Source organism: Chionomys nivalis, chromosome 5 (assembly GCF_950005125.1).
Source record: "Chionomys nivalis chromosome 5, mChiNiv1.1, whole genome shotgun sequence".
NCBI lineage: Eukaryota > Metazoa > Chordata > Mammalia > Rodentia > Cricetidae > Chionomys > Chionomys nivalis.
In genome coordinates, this window is record NC_080090.1 from 86,498,360 (window position 1) to 86,518,840 (window position 20,481).

Consider the following 20,481-nt stretch of genomic DNA (forward strand, 5'->3'; position numbering starts at 1 on the left):
GGCTTCTGGGGCTCCAGCATCTGAAGGCTACTGCCATTCTCCTGCATGTGGGCTACGGTTGCAGACAGCACCTTGGCTTTAATAAAGTGGCTCCCAGCCCCCAGGTGCCTGACAATTAATGTCCTCTTTGTTATGAGGAGATCAAGCCTCGACGGCTCTCAACAAGCAGGGTTCTCCTCGTTTAGAAAACACTAAAGGGCTGGATGCCAAGGAAAGCTCATTCTCTTTTGGTCCCATCTAGCCTGTGTCAGGGACATCAGCTCTGACTGTACCAGGGACCCTGAGGGGCTAGGGCACAATACAGGTCATCCAGGCTCTTATTAACCAGAGAGCCTCAGATCAAAGTTACCCGATTAGTGTTCTCTAGGATCAGGAAGCCAGGAGGGTTTCCCTGTGTTTAGCCACTCATACTAACCCATTCTTACATGATTTTCTTCTGGTGGTGCTGGGGATGGAACCCGCATGCCCAGGAAGCATCCTGTACTGAGCCATATGACTGCAGCTCCCCTCCTTCCAGTTGAAGGAGGAAAGCCTCCACCACCACTCCCGCCAGCATCCTGACCATGGGGCTGTTTCTTTGCCTCTTTCCTTGCACGGTTCAAACTCTGACAAGGGATCCAACGAGGAAATAAACCCAGATTAGAGTTTCAGGTGGTAGGACTGAAAACCCATTCTTGTTCCTAACCCCTTCCTGTGAGGAGTGAGAGACAACTTCCTGATCCCCGTCACCTGCAGACAGGTCCCCTAGCTGCTGCTCCTGGGCATCGCTGGGTACAGACCGCAGCCTGTAGCTCTGTTGGGCCCCGTGTAGCACAGCTGTTCCTGACTCCTCCCTTTCCCAGCAGACTCTGGGTGTGAGAGTATGCACGTGTGTGAATGACCGTGCCTCTCTGAGTCGCCTGGGCTGCCTGCCTCTCTCCTCACCACTAACTCCTCTTCTAACCCGTCTGCCAGCCCCCGATGAACAGTCCATTTGGAACGTCACGGTGCTCCCCAACAGTAAATGGGCCAACATCACCTGGAAGCACAATTTCAGGCCTGGAACTGACTTTGTGGTTGAGTACATCGACAGTAAGCATTGCTATGTGGGGTGGGGGTGGCGGCAGTGGTGCAGCAGTGGTGGGAAGTGGTAGATACCCATTAAGGAGATCCTGTTGAAGTCCCCCAGGCATAGAAGCCTTTTAGCCTGGCTTCATTGTGGTCTCGTGAAATCGATCTCTACCAGAGAGAGCAGAGGTGGAAGGAGCGGACTTGCACAGGAAGGGACTTCCAAAGCCATTAGCGAATTGCATGTGTTGTAAAGGGTCTGTGGAATGTGACCTGCATCCACTCTTGTCCAGAATGAGGATTCTGAGTATCCAAAAGTGAGCCGGGTCTCGTTTCTGGGTTACTCTCCTGCCCAAGACTCTGGGTGTTCTGATGCCTTTGCTGCATGGTCCCCGGGCACGGACCTGAGCTGCAGAGGCTCTCTGTTCAAAGAGTAGTGAGAAGCAGCAGTCACAGACACAGATCAGACAGCCGGTGGTTCAAAATGAGCTGCGCACTCTCTCAGAGCTTGGGATTCAGACAAACAAACACGCAAACACTGAATGGACTGCAGAAGGTGGCAAGGGCCCCTGGTTCTGCAGGGTGAAGCCCACACCTCTCTAACCTGCGCTAGAAGCAGTGAAGCCAATAAGCTTCCAACCAGAGAACACAGCTGAGGTAGTCCCTCTCCCCAAGAACTCTCAGGAAATGAGACCCTGGTGCTGGGTTCTGTGATCGGAGGAGGGCCTCAGATCCTCAGGGTCTGCAGTCCCTACTTAGGTCTGGATAGTTTCCACTTCCTGCCACCATCCTTCCCTCCCACAACCCAGAGACATAGCTATGTTGTCTGACGTGTGACTTTGCGATGTGGCAAAGAGTTAGAGGTGAAACCAAGAGAATGAGGTGAAAGCCAAGGATCCCGTCTCGCCTCTGTGTGAGACACTAACCATGTGATGCGTTCACCAACATGCTGGCTCTCCAGGAAGCCCTCACACAGAAAGTGAGTCACTTCCAAGGCAGCTGACATACGTCAAGGCCAAAGCAGCCAGTCTTGATATACTTAGAGCTAAGACTGGTGAGGAAGGAAGACTTCAGGGGGAGACTTCACATAAGAGTTAGAGTTGCATGCTGGGGCGCCAGGGAGCTGCCTGTTCTGTGTGGTGGACTGAAAACTCTGGGAGCCTTAGCCCCCTTTCCCCACCTCTCTGCTTTTGACAGGTGAACAGGGACCTAAACACTCTCTCCAGCTCCTGGTGCCTGGCTGTAAGCTGACCTAGGTTTCTGTTCCCCAGGCAACCATACGAAAAAAACTGTCCCTGTTAAGGCCCAGGCCCAGCCTATACAGCTGACAGACCTCTATCCCGGGATGACGTACACGTTGCGGGTGTATTCCCGGGACAACGAGGGCATCAGCAGTACCGTCATCACCTTTATGACCAGTACAGGTGAGAGGGGATCTGGCCTTGCCATCCCCCGCAAGCATGGGCATCTCATCCTCATCCCCAGCTTCCTGCTTGTCTCTTCTTGGGAACAGGTCTCCTCTCCACCCCATTCCTTGCCTTGCATGGCGTGCCTCTGGCCTGCAGGAAGTCAGAAGAGTCCGGTGTGCATGCCTCGGTGGACAGCAAGGCAGGCTCTGGGCCAGGGGGGCTAAGTGGGAAACAAAGGACGGAATAATGAGGACAGAGGATGCCTGGTTCCTCACCATGTCTAACAAAGAGCTCAGTGCATGCACTGTGTGTGTGGGCCCCGGGGAATGCCGGAGGGTCTACACCACTGTTTGGGAGCTTGCTCTCTCCAGACAGAATGAGGGGAAGAGGGCAGCCGGGGGTCTGGGTTCAGAAGTCTCCCCAGCATCCAAACCTGGGACCAATGTGTATGTTGTTGCCTTGCCGACATCAGTGTGTTTTGTTTTTATTTAATGTCACTCCAAGTTTGTCCTGCCTACAAGTGAATGGGTTTGGGCTGTTGTTTCTGATTTTTAATCATGTTAGGACAGGATGACAGTGGCTCTGTAGGAGCTTCAGCCCGGAGAGAGAAGCATCATCTTTAGAGCAAATGGCTAGGTGACCTGGAGCCCTGGGGACCTAGAAGGGGCCGGGCTTAGACATTTCTTTTCTGGTGGGGGTAGCTGGGAATCTGTAGAGCACAGAGGCTCTTGTTTGTCTGCGGGTGTGGGTTTGTGTGTATCTTTCCTATCAGAGACACAGCCAAGTTGAAGCCCTGGGGCTAAGCGGAGGTAGGGAAAGGGATTAAGAGAGAAAAGGATCAGCCTTCGCCTCTAGGGATGGCCTAGTCAGATGCGGGTTATTAGACGCACAGGATGGGGGAGCCCCACAATGATTTATGTGAATTTCTGAATGCTGGCTTGAATATTCATGACCGTTCCCTTGGCCAGCCACATGAGGCCAATGCTGGGAACTTGTCTGTAGGGAGCCACTGTCCATCTGCATCCTGACTCGTTCTGCCTCTGCTGGCCTGGTCCCTCCTGGTGTGTCTTCCCTCTGTGCCTCTACCAGTCCAGCTCACAGAATCTAAGTGGGCAGCTCCTTGCTTAAGATGAGCCAGGCGCATTCAGACAGGGCGTTTGAGTGACCAACCAGGCCATTTTGTTGCACAGGAAGCCATGCATCTGGGCAGCTGACCAAGTAGAACAGGTAGCTGGACTCTGACCTGGTTGGAGATCCCAAACTCTTGGATGTGTTGGATTTTGTTTCTTTATAGAATTGAGTCTAGCTCATGGGTAAGAAGCAGAGATGATGCCTAAGGGTAGAACTCCATCCTAGAAATGCTGGGGAGTCCAGCACTGCCTGTCTTGAGAGCTCTGCCTCTCTGGTGCTGTGGATAAGGACCAGAGAGAGGCAGGGAGAAAAGGACCAGACCCTCCCTTTGGGTTTGGCCCAATCTTTTTCAAGTATTAAGCATACAGTATTGGAGGCTGGGGGTTGAATAATGGCTGCTGATACTTGGTTCTGAATATTGTCATCAACACCTGTGTTTCTTTCCCTGTGCTGAATCTGGAGAGGCCCTGTCTGCTTCCCTGCCTTAAGATCCACAGAAGCAGGTAGCATTCACAAGTCCTCCCAGACCCCTTCTCAGGCAAGCTGGAACATCCACACTCAGTCCCCTGTCTCTGAGTTCAGGCTTCTTGCTTCCTAGGTCAGCTAAAACGAGGGAAAGAAAATATTTTAAGTCTCTGAAGTCTGCAAACATGTGTCAAAACAGTTTCCTGTAGATAGACTCCAGAAGCAAGTCCACACAAACCCCCAGATCTCTTTGTTTCATCAAAGCAGAGCTTTCTGAACGTCTCTGGGCCCCCACCACCACTGGTCGTCACTTTAGTCTGGAGATGACATGCTGCCGTGGTTCAGGAAGGAAGGAGAAAGGACTTCTGGGGATGCTGGCAGGATATCTAACCCTCAGCAGAAAGATCACACTGGGAACTCAGTCACCCCTTGTTAAAGCTTCTGAAGCCAGATACAAATATATGACCCTAGATGCTAACAGGCCCGTCCATGCTTCCCCACTGGGACGTAGGAGCTGGCATAAGCATTGGAATCAGGCAGCAGACAACGGGGACTTCATGGAGACCAGAGACACTGTAGGATGGACAGGGTGTATGGGGAAAGGTGACATGGGACTTGAGGAAGGACAGCCTCACTGTGTGTGAGGAAAAGTCTTCCCTGTTATAGTAGTTGCTCATCCATTTATAGAACGATTTTCAGTGATGAGCCTATTGTGTATGGCCAAGCCGGATTCCTCCAGCCAGACATGGGAGTCCAGTGAACTGTCTGGTGAGCTCGTGAACTTCCCATCTCTTAAAAACAGGTTGGAAGTTTCATGAAGTTTTCCAGGGAGAAGTAAAATTAACATCTGCCCCAAATTGGAATTGGCACCAAGGCCCATGGAATGACTCATCCATGTTATGTTTGAATAAAATGAGTTTGTTAGCAATCATTTGAAGGGAGGTTGGCAACTGTGGACAGATGCATTTTCCCCAAGTTGCCAACTGCCCCTAGTACCAAGCCTAATACTTGATATGACTTTGAGTATCCAGCAGGACTCACGCAAATGTGGTTTTGGTGCACTGCCCAGGGTCAAGGCTGTATAGGTGACTATAGGCTCAGTCAACATAAGGCACAGACAAAACCAGACTGAGAAAGTTATGTTTCTGTAAACTCCGTTCCAGTCTCAAAAACATTGCCCAACCCTGGAAAGGCTGGCTAATTTTGCAAAGTGTGGTATATAGAATAGTTAGATGGAAGCTTGCTCCAAGGCAGTCCCTCTGACTGCCACAGGGAAGACTAGTCTTGCTTCAGGTATGGCTTAGAAGGCTGGAATATGGATGCTTCTAGTCCAGGGCAAGCGGCATTTGGACTTGAACTTACTAGGAAAAAGAGCAGCTCCTGTTGTTTCTGGTTTGAGGTGGGGAGCACAAATGCTGTCTCTGGAGGTCGATGGCGTCTCCGGGCCAGTTTCGCAGATCAATTGGTGTGGCTTTGGTGGTCAAGTATAGTACCTCTGGAGCCCCACTAAAATGACTTGCTCTCAATCTAAGCTGAGATCGTTCTACTGCTTTCTATTCTTGAGGAACCAACTTACTTCATAGTAAGGTGTCGTCAGTTGGTTTTGTGTCTGAAGTTCACAAGAATTTTTATTTATTTATTTTTTTACATTTTCCTATCAACTCTGAAGGTACATTTCAACCTTGCCTGGTACTGTCAGGAGGGGACACTACCTTTGCTTTCTAAACTGCCCCTGTAACCACTTTCCCCAGGCCTCATGACCTTCTTTCTGAAGAGAAAGGGCATGTCGTGGAGATGTCTGCCAGAGTATCAGAACAAACACAAGGAAGATGGGGGTGCAAACGGGTCGTTGCAGAGATGCAAACCAACCTCTCTGCAAAATATGGGTGCCACTGTCCAAACACAAGTGAAGTAATCCCCTCACCTACTGCCTAGGCATGGTACGTAGAAAGGAGGAGCCACATGGCCACTGGCTGGTGTGGGGAAAACCCAGTGGGGGTCTCAGTTTATCTTTCTTACCTTAGGATTAAGTGACTGTGTTAATCTGTAGTAGTCACTGCTCACTCATTATGTGATCTCATTATCCTGCGTACTGGGAGGGTCCCGACACCCTGCTCTCAAGACTGGAGCAGCACAATTGGAAACGAAACAATTAAATGTTCATTTGTGTGGAATAGGGAGAGTGAGAGCCTAGTCCAGAGAAGGGGTAGACTGGGGCCCTCATAGAGGATCTGGAGGGAGGAGAGAATGTGAAAGGTGCCAGGTGCCAGTCTAGAGTCTTAGGTGGTGTGGGAACAAGGCACGAAGAAGGCCAGACAGGCAGGAAATGAGAGAAGCATTGTGTGAATGGCATGTGGGAGTGGTCCCACTAGCCCCGCTGCACCCCGGGTACTGACATGCATGGGTATGGTACATGAGTATCAGAGTTGTTTTGGAGGGCTTGGTAACAGCCCTTAGATGTAGAACATGCTTGGAAATTCAGGCCAACAGGTTAGGGAAGAGTGTTGAACTCACAGCTATGGAGTTGGCTGTGGGGATAAGAGATTATTAAAAGGATTGCCAACTCAAAGTCAAGGCTTGCCTGAGGTCAGAGTCAGATTGGAGAGGTAGATGTGGGAGAGGTCAGCTCGCTCCAAACAGTAACTGAGACATGGCGGTTACAGCACCTTGAAGTCAGCTTCCTGTGAGGAGCCGACTTGGCAGGATTTGGAGGCCGTAAGAGATGGTTGATCCACTTGATCAGAACCAGGGCAGGATTTGGAGGCCATCTCAGAAGGTCCTCCAGGTTCCTCCAGGTTTGTGTTTTAAGACACACAAAGAAAAGAGCAAAGAGGAAGAAATGGAACATGCTGGGAGCCCAGGGGACCTTACAGGAATGAAGGACCAAGGTGTTGCATCCCAAGTAAACTTGGTGGGGGAGGGGGGAGAAAAGATCTTTGACACCTAAGGAAGGGACAGCTGCAGAGGCTGTGTAGGTTCGGGCTCTCCAGGTCCCAGGAAGGAAGGATCAAGGGAAGGATGGGCGGTCTATAGGGCAATGGGGGAGGGATGATGGGAATCCTTGACCTTGAGCAGCAAAGTCCAGCAATATGATGACGTGACATTGTGATGAGATCGTCTATGTCTTCCTCTAGTGCGGGGAAAAGGGCTAAGCAGTGAAGTCATTGCGAGAGACTCGCTGATCTTTTCCAGTAGAAAGAGCAGTTGGTGCAAAGGTCTGGGGCAGGAATGCAGTGGCAGAGGGATTGGAGTATGGAGAGGGATGCAGAGTTACAGGTGACGGGGCCAGCTCTCTGTCAGAGCCTCCTGATGAGGAATGCAGGGTATCCTCCCACAGCAATTAGGAGTTTTGGAGAGGTTGACACAAGGGAGTATTTTAACACTTTGTGGGGCCTGGGGCTGCTGTGTGGGGAACACTGGACAGGAGCAGGAATCGAAACAGGGCAGGGGCTTTCCCCCACAGCATACGCAGATCAAGGTGCTAACAGTCACGGGTCCTGTGGACAAGGCTTCTTTGCAGCAGGGCAGCTAGGACTGGAGTGCCACCGAGGGCCTGATCGTCACTCCTCAGTGCTGATGGACAGGGCCTTCCTGTCATGGTGTGTTTGGCTTGACCCTGAGAAGACTGTGAAACTGATTCTGCATCCTATATAGGCAAAGGGTAACACGTACCCAGGAGCTAGGACACAGGGTGTCACAGATCCCGTGTGTCTCCCAGGAGGAGGCTTGATGCTGTGACTTACTCCACGGGCTGCCCCCTCTGGGATTCCCTGGGTATTGCCGTGGTCCCTGGAGCCTTCCCTTCTTGAGGTTCAGGTCCCATGAAGGCTGTGTTTCAAGAACTACCCCCTTTGTCCTCTAGTCCACAGAAAGAAGGGGTAGTGGGTACTTAGCAGACTCTCCCACAAACCAAATCCCCAGCCCCTGGACAGCATAAACACCATCAGAAAACTCTTGGGCTCCTGCTCGTAGACACACATGGATTCCCTTTGGACCGCAAAGAGATCTGTGAGGTGACCCAGAGTCACTGCCTGCGTGACCTGGGCACCTGGGCCTGAATTATCTGCCTGCTGTCAGAAAGCGTACAGTCCAGCTGGGGCCACTTGAACCTCCATCTGGCCCAGGAGCCACTGCCAAAGCCTGGTGGACAAAGAGGCTGTGCCTGCAAGGTGTCCTCCAGCAGGGTTAGGCAGTGTGGACACACTCAGCCTCCTGACAGGTACCACGCAGGCCCGTTCTCCAGAACCCTGCTGCCACGCTGCACCACATGGTCCCGCCAGGCCGTCCCAGTGCATGCAGTCTATAGCAACGCCACACCTTCTCTATAGTGAACGTTTCCATCCTCCAGGGCCTGCTCAGCCTGCTGCTTCTCTGCTCCCTGCACCCTTTCCTTTGCCTCTTTTCCGATCTTTTGGCCCTTGGTTCCTTAACCATTTTTCTTTCATCCCTTGAGGGGAGTAGCTCATGCCAGAGAGCTGCTAGGCGGTAGCAACAGGCGCTAGGACAAATCTGCCCAATAGCCGTGTGCCTTCCCCACCTTCATCCTCACCTGCTCCCCAAGCAATGGCTCATGGTTTGCCTCCCACCCTCCCCACCAGCTTACACCAATAACCAGGCAGACATCGCCACCCAGGGCTGGTTCATCGGGCTCATGTGTGCCATCGCCCTTCTGGTGCTGATCCTGCTCATCGTCTGTTTCATCAAGAGGAGCCGTGGCGGCAAGTACCCAGGTGAGATGTGGGGCAGGTGAGAAGGCCCTTCCAACCAGATCCAGGGCTCTGGCCTCTGCTCTTTTAGTGTTGGAACTTCAGGCCTGTGGCAAATTTGGCGTACTTCTTCGAAGCTACCAGCACAAAACTGAGTTAATTATATTTGCGCCGGGTGAGTGGATGGTGCAGTCTAGGCAGCTCCAGAAAGGCAAGGAAGGAACCCTGGCTCCTACTGAGATGGCCTGCCTTCCCTTGGCTTACCTCCTATCTGCTCGGCAAAGTGGCGTTCTTTGGCTTGAGAGTCATTAAGACACCCTGTCAGGTCAGAGATAGGGAAGTGAGGTGGCCATGTTAGTGATGTAGAGTAGGGGGCTAGGCAGAAGCAGCATAATCTCGAGAGAATCACATGGTGGACCACACCCTGCTGAGGCTTGTCTCAGCGCCTGTCACCACAGACTTAGCAGCTCTGGGGACAAGCAGGGAGAGGCTGGAGACAGGCTGCGCTAATGGCACCCTGGCCCTTCAAGTCCCACAGAAACACATCTTTTCTGTACCCCCAAGGGTCTTAAGTGCCAAAGGCGAGGACCCCTTTGTTTTCTTGTTTCAGAAAATAATGATTTTTTTTTCAAATGAGCAAGAGAGCCATTGGGCTGTGGCAGGGTGGATCCGGTGACAGAAAGCCAATAACCAGAAGGACAGACAACCTGAGAGTAAGCCATCCTGTGTAAGCCGAGACTGAACCTGCTTCTGCCTGAGAGCCCCAGCACCAGACACATTCCCAATGCTCCTTTCTCTTGGGGCACGGACAGGCAAACTTAGATGAAGCAAGTAGGAGGAGGAACGATGGAGTCTCCCTCGTTCCCTACACAGTGCCCACAGATCCTTGGGTCCTGAAGCTCTGCCCCCACTAGGTGAGGGAGAGTAGGGATGTTATTCCTCGGTGAGCAGGGAACTCTTTGACTTTGTTCCACCATATCTAGACTTTTTCTTCTGCAAGAGAGAAAGTCAGAGCTGGATAGAGGTCCAGACATGGGGGTCCTACTGAGTCAGGGGCACCTGGACCCCTGAGGAACCCACCATACAAATGTAGAGTCTGCCTTTGCCCTTCCCTCCAACTATGGGGTAAGCACTTCATACAGAAAGACAACAGGCGGCCAAGGAACCAGGACATGGGCTCCAGTCTTCGCTCTTCCTGCAGCTACTCATTCTGTGGCCTGTTCTCAGCTCTCATATGAGCTGATTATCCCGTTCAAACATCCACAAACCCCTCCTGAAAGCACCTGCTGTATGCCAGGCTCTGGGCTGGGTACTGAGAATACAGAGGGAAAGATAACTGCCTTCACCATTACAGTTAGCTCAGAGGGACCGACCACAGCATAGCAGGAGAGGCCTTGGTTACGTCATGGTCCCAGAGGGCCATATAGGAAGAGGGAGTCAATGAGAGAGGTTCATGGGAGATCACCTCCATCCCACAGCAAAGGGGGAAGCCGCCTACCAACTCTGCTTGGAGCCTTGGAGAAACACAATCCCCCACCAAAAAGAAAAAAGCTAACTTTTGTCATCAGTGAGGAAATGTAAAAAATAATGCAGAACAAACTGAGAAAGGGCCAGACAAGGGAGTATTTGCCTTTGGCAGAGAAAGGGATGACATCTCTGATATATGGGGACAACTTGATGGAGAAATGTCAGGGAGCTGAGAGGTTTGTCAGCTGGGGTGTAAAGACCCCTTGGGGTGTGAAAGAGGCAGAATCTTCTTAGCAACTGACTGAGCCTGGGGGCACTAATAGTGCTTTATTAAAAGGAAGCTTGTCACTGACTGTCACTGAGCCCAAGATGGTGTCTGGGGTGTGGTGTGTGTGGGTATGTGCACTTGTACACAGATACCAAAAGAGGGTATTGGCCGCCCTGCTCTGCCATCCTCTGCCTTATTCCTGTGAGACAGGGTCTCTCACTGAGCCTGGAGCTAGGCTAGTCCCAGCAATCCTGTGTGTCCACCCCACAGCTCCAGGCTTACAGGCACACACAGCAACACCTGGCTTTTCACATGGGTGCTGTAGTCTCAAACTCAGGTTCTCTTGCTTAAACAGCAAGCGCTCTCAGCCACCGAGTCATCTCCTCAGCCCCCAGGGTGATGTCTTTGGGCTGTGTGTTCAGAAGCACCCTGGAGAATAGACATCCTTCTTAATCATTCTGTCTGTCTGTCTGTCTGTCTGTCTTCCCTTCTCTTACCGACCAGTGCGAGAAAAGAAGGATGTCCCTCTGGGCCCTGAAGACCCCAAAGAAGAAGATGGCTCATTTGACTACAGGTGACTGATCTCCCTCCCTCCCCAGGGCACTGGCCTTGCTGCCCCAAGGTGGCTCCCTTACAGCAGCCACAGGGTCACTACGTCCACATCCCTCCAGCCCAGGGAACTACTGCTTCACCTCTGTGGCAGACATTTGGCTGTGTGTGTGCACCCTGAGAGGCTGAGAAGCCCTGGAAACCCCTACTGGACAGGACGTCCAGCCCCGGGACCCTTTATCATGAAGTGAGCTTGGTCATCAGGCCTCCTCCCATTCCTAACCCTCAAGAGAATGAGTAGCCCAGGAAGTCTCACCCTTCTGTGAGCCGGTGGCAGTGCCAAAGGAGCTGGGGCTGGGCTGCCAGCTGGTGCTTCTGCCCTGCGCCAGCGCTCCCTCTCAGATCTGAACAGACATTTCAGGCAAGGTTTGCCAGGTTGTCCCTGGCCCATCTGGATGGCCAGTGTATTCTGAGCTCAGGAATGGGTCAGGATAGATCATGGAATCTCATCCAAGACCATCTGGGGTGGGAGAAAATATCAGAAAACAGCTGTCCTGCCCCATCCGACCCTGTTAACGGTGCCCAGGTCACGTCATTGTCCTCTGACCTCTCCTCCTCTCTCACCTCTGTTACCTGCTCTTCAGGAGCCTGGCAAACAGCACCAGGTCAATGGGTAGGAGCTGCTGCCTGCCCGGAAGCCATCTGGCAGCTTATGACCGCAGCTGCCCATCCAGCCTGACATCCCTGTGAGCGTCTCCTCCTCCTTCTCTGGCTGGCCTGAGATCACCTGGCAGGGTCGAGCCTCCCTGTGGGCTGAGAGCTACCTCCGGCCTCCAGTTAAAAGACTGTGGGCTTTTTTTTCTCCATGCCCTCCGTGCAGCCCGACGGAGTGGGGGTGAACACAGGATAAGCTGTTTCCACCTTCACCTCTCCTCCCTCCGGGCCAGCATTGGCTCTGCAGGCTCTGCTGCTAGAACCTGCATTGAATGAATTCAAGAATCCTGCTGGGGAAAGGCTAAAATTAGGACATTAGAGGAGCTAAGTTTCTAAGGGAATGTGCCTGGGAACAAGGCTCTCTTGCTCTGCTCTTGGCCTGTAGCTGGATTCCCTTCTCATGAGGCCTGCCTCTTCCCATGTCTGTCCTCTTGGGCCTTGCAGGTCTGAGGCATAGGGAGGCAGACAGGCAGGCAGTTGGTTAGGCTAGGAGTCCTTCCATTCAAACCTCCTGAGGAAAGTCCCATTCCTCTAGACCAAGGTCCCTTTCCTCTTAAGAGCCCCACATACTGACTCTGCAGGGCTGTCTCTGCCCAGTGCTATACTGAGCTGAAGTTCCTGGACCCTGTACAGGAACCCCTAGAGCACCTAATGGAGCCTTCATGCCCTGCAGTGGCATGCTGGGGAAGAAGCCTGACTGTAATCCACCTCCTGCCCAAACTCAGCCCAGCCTGAATTCAGATCCACTTGCCTCACTCTGTCCCCACCATCCTTGCTGTGGCACCGCCATCAGAGCACACAGATAGTCCACCATAGCAGGTCACAATCACCCAGCATATGGCAGGTGTGGACCTGTGGCTTTGGGACCTGACTAGAACCTGTCCGTCAAGAGGAGCTGGAGCACCCATGGCCTCTGACTACAGGACCTGTCTCTGCTCTTGTCAAGGAAACTGCCCCTGCCTTTCCACTTCCATCTTGGCATTGCTCACCTGGGCGAAGCAATGCTAATGCTTTGGGGCTAGCAAGTAAAAGAGGTGAATGTTCACCCCACATGCCACTTCAGGGCAAGAGCGCTACGTCAGGTGGTCTGAGGATTCCTGTACAGGGTCCAGGTACCTCAACTAAATGCAGCCCTGGGCAGACACAGCGCCCCAGAGTCAGCATGTGAGGCTCTTGGGAAGAAAGGGACCATGGTCTAGAAGAATGGAACTTTCTTCGGGAGGCTTGAATGGAAGAGTGCCCGGCCTAGCCAGCTGCCTGGCAAGCTGGCCCCATCTGTTCATGCTCTGTTCCAGCTCCATCTAAGGCCCCTTCCTGGTCTCCATCTACCCAAGGCTACTGTTAGAACACACTGACTGTTCAAATAGCAGCTTAGCCAGGGAAGGACTAATGCCTAGGGGTGCAGAGGGTGTGGTGTACCTGCTCGGACTCCCTGGCACCACCGTGGCTCCTTCTGCAAGCCTCCAGGCCTCCACAGCTGACCCACAGCTGCTTCCTGCCTGGGAGCCTGTGTCACCTGTGACATGTGACCAGCAGCACCTGGTCTCTTTAAAGGGAGGAGGGGTGCCACGCCGGCTTGGCATCCTAGAGAAGCAGTTCTCAACCTGTGGGTCGCGACCATTGGCAAACACATAGTACCAATGGTCTTAAGAACAGAGACACTGCTCAGTAGCAAAATTACAGTTACGAAATTGCAACGAAAGCAAGTTCATGATTGAGGGTTCCTAAGACTGTTGGAAATATGTGTTTTCTGATGGTTATGACTCATGGGTCATGACCCCAGTAGAGAACCTCTGCCCTAGAGAGTATAGCTGATATATGGGCTGGGCATCTGCCCTTGAAGGCTGTTGCCACTATATCTCCAAGGCCTGGAACTCTTGTTACCCAGGAGGGCCTTAAGGACAGGGCTTAGAAGGGGCTAACAGCTTGCTAGTGTCTTCAAGTTATCAGGCCTCACATGCTTCCCTGATGCTCCTCCCTCCCGCTTCCCACCTCTTTTACTTGCTAGATATAAAGCATTAGCATTGCTCCAACACCTGATCTTTCCCAGCATGCCATCTGCCTTGGGGAAGATGCCGGTCCTCTCTGTGACTCAGTTTCCCTTTGGTAGAGTCTGCTGGGCAAGAGAGGGTGACACCGGGTGGTCTTCAAGTCTCACCCTCTTGCATTGGTAGGAAGCCCGCTACCCTCTCCCTCACACACACACACGGTTTAGGCTGTGCCAGCCATGTGGGTCTGACTCTGTCTCTCTCTGGCCAGCGATGAGGACAACAAGCCCCTGCAGGGCAGCCAGACGTCCCTGGACGGCACCATCAAGCAGCAGGAGAGTGATGACAGCCTGGTGGACTATGGGGAAGGTGGCGAGGGCCAGTTCAATGAAGACGGCTCCTTCATCGGCCAGTACACGGTCAAAAAGGACAAGGAGGAGACAGAGGGCAATGAGAGCTCCGAGGCCACATCCCCGGTCAATGCCATCTACTCTCTGGCCTGACGGAGTGCCCCAGGCACAGCACACTACTTTGCAAGTAGGAGGGGAGAAGGGGAGATAAAGCGACCGCAGACCTACCACAAAGCCACAACCACCTTCAGGGACAAGGGTACAACATGGGGTCTGCCAAGCTGTGAGGACCAGTGGCGACCCAGCTATTCACAACCCCCTCCCAGTGATACCCCAACGCCCGTGGGTATCACTAGATGGGAAAGCTAGAGTTACACTCGTTGGAGGAGCGCTAGTTTCTTGCCCTATCTCATGGCCACCCTGAGCACTCCACCACAACGGCCAGCCTTGATCTCGGCACACACTGATCCATTCCTATTGCTTACAATCTTTTCACTGTCTTCATTTTCTTTTTTTTTTTTTTTTTTTTTTGCTTTGTGTATCTTCTCCTTCCAATCCATTGTCTCCATTTTCTTTTATTTTTGGAAAAAAAAGTCCCTGGAAAAAGACTAAGTGGGCTCTCCCCCAGGAACCGAAAAGATGGGCAAAAAGGACTGATCCGTAACACAACATGCAGAAAAGCTGTACTGTTCAAGCTGCCACCAGGCCAGTGTGTTTCCGAAGGATGCCTTTCGCCATATGCCTCCCCCACCCCCACTCCCCACCCATCTGCCTCGGCCTTGTCCATGCTGAGCTGGGCTTGGCTCCTTTCTGGAAAATGACAGTGTTTTTTTGGCAGGGAGAGGGTGGGCAGGACTCCTTGCCGCACTCTGGTTTGGTTGGGAGTGGGGTTTACCTCTTGCTACTCGTTCTTACTCTGCCCCTGCTGCCAGAGAGTCTGAGAGTGAGCTGCACAGAAGATGAAGATGAAGAATAGGTACGGATGAGAAGGACTGAGCCCCGCACGGAAACAAGTGAGAGTGTGTTTCCCGGGTGATGGAGCAAACCTCTGGAAAGAAAGGGCTGGGTCTGGACCTTTTGTCTCTGGCAGTGAAACCCAGAGTGGAAGAGAGAGGACCACGGCTGCCCACCCAGTCAGGGTCTACGCTGCTACCCAGAAGAGCTGAATCCCTGTGATACAGAGGTGTGGCTGGTATATCTGGGGTAACGATGCTGCTCCCCCTCCCATCCTGTCCTTGCTCAGTTGTATCTGACATGGACTTATGTCTGACGTGGTATATGAATGGGGACCTGCTGCCCCCAGACTGAGCCTATCTGTCCTTTCATTGGGGTACACATACATACCAGGGGACCATGAGGTGCGCCGTGCTAACAGTGCTGTGCTGCCCCTGCCTAGAAGGACAAAGCTCTTCGTATGCCTTACGCAGCTCTGATCTAACCCTGCAGTTCCCAGATCCCTAGCCCTACTCTGCAAGCCTTGATGCCTCCAGTGATGTATGTCTCGGGACGAGGGCAGCCTATGCAAGTGTCCCCTTGGGACCAGAAGCAGTCACTCCACACTTGCCCTTCCCCCCACCACCCGAATGGAGACACTCGCAGGCCTGAAGTTCTCAGCCTGAAGGTGCTGCCTTCATCCCCACCTAATCCACTTTTGAAACCAAAGGTACCTTGCCTCAACGACACAAAGAGATGGGAGATCTTGAGCCAGAGTGTCGCCCTGGCAGTTGTGGGAGGGCGAGGTCGACCACCGCCAATGGATCACCTGCCATTGGCACGGCCTCCAACTTTAGCTGTTAGTCAGGGGCCTAGGCAGGACCAGGGCTGCTCCCTTCAGAGACTTTTCAAAAGCGTCATTTGCCATATGTTTAAGCCGCAGAGGTATTAGCAATGCTTCCATCCCTTGATAAGCATCCGATTGAAAGTCAGGCCCATAGGCACACACTCTCTGCAGGTAAGGAGCCACATCCCAGAGATGAGCCTGAGAGTGTGTCTTGGTCCTTTGGCTCAACCCATGGCCAGCACTGCTGCCTGGAGGCCCGAGGGACAGCTCTCATGGTGAAAGGGGACAGGGTAACTGACAGAAGGCTGGGGACAGGGGTGTGCTCAGGGTCCCCTTCCCCAGTTCCAATCTAGCTCTTCTTGAATGCAGCAGGGCATTGCTGCAGTGTAGGCCACTGTCCCTGGAGGGAGGGCTCGGGAAATGTGCCTGTCAGCCTAAGTGAGGCACCACCCTTTCCAGAAAACACTTTGGATCTGGGCAGAGTGGTCAGTTTCTCAGACCTCATTCACGTGGCACCATCTGGCTAGTGAACCCATTGCACTGACAGCAGGCTTTTAGAGGAAGGGACTCTTAGATGTCCCTGCCACAGACAACCCGGAGAGAACTGCTTTGGTCTTATGGGTCTGGGGGGAGAAGTGAATCCTTAGACTGTCTTCGTGCCCCGTTCTGGAGTGCTGACATGCTCAGTACCCTTCTCTTCTGTATATAAAGAGAAGGTTACGAACCTTTCTCTCGAACTGCTTTGTGGGTGCTGATAGGGGCCCCCACTGCCACTGATCATAGCTCTCTTAGGAGGGACAGATCTGGGCTGAAGAATTAGTTTCTCTCAAGTAGAGATGGCAGGTGCCCACAGACCAAGCTCAGCGATGTGGGGGTGCAAGGTGGAGGAGGCAGCTCCTTATAGGGAGGGGAGAAGCCACTTTCCACACAGCCTGCCAGAGTGTATCCCAACTCAGCAGGAGAGCAGTATTGCCCCCTCCCTGCGCCTGGATCCCAAGCAGCCATCCCAAAGTGATACCTAGTCCTGCTAGGGCTTCACCTGTCTGGTGGGGGCAGGGGAAGAGTGCCGTCATCTTGCAGCGATGCTGAGTGTTTATCGAATGCTCTTTGAGTCTGGGCCAAGGCTTGAGCCCTGAGTACCATGTTAACCTGTGAGGTCAGATGTGGCCCCTGCCCACACAGGGTTGATATTACTGGAAATGCGTAGATGAATTACCAGGACACGGTGATCATTACGTTGGAAGCATGGTGTTCTTGTTTGCTTAGACTACCAAATGCTTCAAGTCAGAAAAGAGAGGCTTCCAAGGGAGAACCTGGTCCATTGGGCCAGCAAATCTGGGCGGGACGTGGCAGTCAAGATGAGAGGGGTTCAGCAGCCAGTGTTGTGCTTCCTTGGGGTGTCTGTCTCCCCCATTTAGCCCCTCTTTGAATACTCCTGTTCAGAGGTGGATTGGATGTACATGTCAGGATCAGCTGTCCCCCCTCCCCCACCCTCACCCCCCCCACACACTGACGCCTGGGATATGGTAAACAGGACACATGGGTCTCTGCTTGGGCAGAGAGCAGAGTTAATAGAGGGAAAACCAGGCTGGCTCCTGTCCATGCCTATTTCTTCTGCCCCGAGAGGTCAGGGTAGGAGGGACCACTTCCTCCCAATGAGATCTGGAATGATCAATGAGCCTAGAGTCAGCGGTGACTCAGCTAACAGGGAATAAGAGAGCATGTCCCCCGTTTCCCTGAACAGTCAGTGTTCAGAAGGGGATAGAAACATCCATGGGTATTTGTAGAGTTTCCGGACAGCCTCCCCACCCCCCACACACCTGTGCACACGCACACGCACGCAGCAGACACATACCCTGTTGCAGAGCAGTGTTTCCAGCAGGAACAGCCCAGATCATGCATCATCTCGCAGGATGTGAGTCCGTGTCTGGCTCACATGACATGAGCTACTCAGTCCTGGGGGAGGGGGACTTTGGGAAGGGAGAGATTCTCTGGGTTGGGCCTTATTTTTGTGACTCCTGTGGGCAGAATGTAGAGAAGAGATGAGGAAGAGAGACATTTCCTGGCCCCTCCTGAGAGCTCCTGGTTAAGCCTGGCTGTCCTAGAGTCCCCTCCCCCGACATGATGGGGAAAGCAAGGTCTCCTTGCTATTTATGAAGCGGTTTCATTGTTGCTCAGCAGAGGTAAAACATCTTGGTCCCTCCATGGTTTGTGGCTGAGATCAAGGTTCACTTCTCAGCGGGAGGACAGCAGGTTGCTCGGGTGTCGCCCCAGAGCCCATTCCTCATTCCTGTCATCTCGGGGTGGGGTGTCTGTCCTCCAACCAAGTCCAGCAGCAGCTTCTGTCCAGAGCGAGCCCATGGCCAGGGTTGGGTTCACCCATCTGGGCCACAGTGCTCCCTTTTCTCCGAAGCAAAAGTCCGCATGAGAATTTCCCAAGGTAGCCTAGGAAGTTCATGCCAGCAGTCCCCAATTCAAAACAAGAAGTCTTGAGCCAGCAACAGAGAATGTGTCGTGTCAGGAGCCTCAGTGCCCTGGGAGGACACAGGTGGACTGGGCAGAGCTTCCCTTCAACTCAGTGGCCAAATGCCTTTTAATCCTAATATGCTGATAAGAGCAGACGCTGCCACGAGACAGGAGACGGCGATGAAGTAGATCCAAGGCATCTCGCTTAGGACAGAATAGGATTCCCCTTGTGAAGGAAACTCAGAGCTGATCTAATTGAAATGACTCATCGTGCAGACGTGCAGGAAAGAGAGCTGGCGAGCGAGGGTACTTCAGGGCCTTCTGACTCCGTGTCCAGTGTTCTTTCGTCCCCACCGCAGCTGCCTCGGTAGGTGTCGCTTGAGATCTGTCCTGTTTATCACCCTGCCATTACGCTTCCGCTCCCAGAACCTCCCAGTGGACAACAAAAAGGCTTCTCCTTAGTCCGAGCTCAGCCAGCCAGTGGTTAACTCAGCCAGGAAGTTACAAGCAGCCCCGGCCAGAAGAGGGGATGATGAGCTAGCCCACTGTGTTTGCTCCGGTGAAACCCGGACTGGGCCCCAGAATGGTGTCTCTTGCTTCATCAGCATACGGTATTCCCCAGAAGTGAGGAGGGGGTCTCTGTCCATTCTGCCCTTGACCACAGAGTCTGCAGGTGCTGAGGGATAGCCGGGGCCCAGGCAAGCTTACCACCCTGGGATCTGCTGAGTTGGAGTTCAGCAGATGTAAAGACTTCCATGAAGCAATAAACACAAAAGTCTGGGAGTGGATATCCAGAGTTTTGTGCACTCCTGTTTTGTTTTGTTTTTTTTTCAAAGTTGCTGCAGATTAGATGACCTGACCTGCTTGCTCTTCTGAGTCTCAGATGTGATATCCTAAGTCAGTGTTTCCCCTCTGCCCAGCTTCCCAGCTCTTTGCCAACTCCTTCTGAGCTGTTATCAGTCATCTGTCTGTCACATGCCGCTTTCCGTGCCGGTCCCCACCTCAACCATGCTGGATCCTGGAGGACCTCTTGCTCTGCCCCCAACCACATACACATCTCTACCTTCCACCATGGTGTTCCCCGTGTCTCCATCCCGCCCCACGTTCCTACACACGCGAGTTGGTCTAACTTTTTCTCCTTTGGTTACACATTTAACTCTCCATGGCAAACCCATGTTAATCTCTCTCACATCGCCTCCTCCCCTTCTTGTGAGTTACTTGTCATTAACCAACCTTGTCAGCGACAGATGTGTATCTGAGGGTGTCACGCACGCGCGACCTTCAGCAGGGACTTCTGGGCCATGGAGGACTGTCTAATACATGGACTTATAAACTGACTGCATGAGCAATGAAAAGGCCAAAATATTCAGATTTTTTTTGAATCACTGTAAAAAAAAACTGATTTCTTTTGTATAGAGAACACTAAACGTATAATAAAAGTTGTTCAAAATGGACTTTAGTCATGTGATTTGTTTCTTTAATTTGATAAGAGAGATGTCAAAAGATTAATGACAGAAGTGAATCTAAGAGTTAGACATAAGGATTATTTTGATGTCAAATTTGATGCATGCAAATAATCCCAGCACTCAGGAGGCTGAAGCAAGAGGCTCAAGGATTTGAGCTATATAGTTCGTAAGTTCAAGGTCAACCCAGGCTACAACAACAACAAAGAGGGGTCGAAGGATTTTCCACAGGCACCAGGCAGCATTTTCTATTATAGAATTCTGCCATTCCAGCCCCATTTAGAAGCTAGTCTTTATTTGGAAAACTCATTTGCACAATTTTGTGTCTTAAACATAGAGTGACTGAGATGGGGTTGTGTGTGGTCAAGGAGACACCTTCTGTTAGGTGTAGCTGTGTGCACACGCCACCTAAAAAGCCTCGTGCTGGGGAAGGAGTCGGCACCGGCACCCTGTCCCCTCTCCCTGCTCTTCCTACACTCTGTGCACGGGGAGACATTGGCATATTCCGCCTTTGTCCTTAGCCTGGTGTAAGCAGCTGCCAGGACGTTCTGCTCGGAGGAAAGAGAACTGGTAGTTCATGGGTAGAAATGAGAAACAAAGGCCAAAGGACCCCCACAAAATGTAGACCCAACTCTTCTGAGCAAAGAATCAGCAAGTAAGCCTCAAGGCCCTGGCTTC

At 52.4% G+C, this 20,481-nt stretch overlaps 1 protein-coding gene across 20 annotated transcripts in view; it reads left to right on the forward strand.

The window, feature by feature from the left end:
- Positions 1-19,794, forward strand: part of Nfasc (neurofascin) — a 165,429-nt gene extending 145,635 nt beyond the window's left edge. For 10 of the 20 annotated variants that reach the window (XM_057769531.1, XM_057769539.1, XM_057769540.1 and 7 more), the window contains 5 exons: positions 955-1,071; positions 2,319-2,471; positions 8,651-8,782; positions 10,998-11,067; positions 14,016-19,794. In XM_057769531.1, the coding sequence (XP_057625514.1) occupies positions 955-1,071; positions 2,319-2,471; positions 8,651-8,782; positions 10,998-11,067; positions 14,016-14,247 (704 nt within the window). In that variant the 3' untranslated portion in view covers positions 14,248-19,794. Of the gene's footprint in view, positions 1-954; positions 1,072-2,318; positions 2,472-8,650; positions 8,783-10,997; positions 11,068-14,015 lie in introns of those variants that run through there. The other 10 variants (XM_057769541.1, XM_057769542.1, XM_057769543.1 and 7 more) reach the window with 2 other exon arrangements.
- Positions 19,795-20,481: the final 687 nt, after the last annotated feature.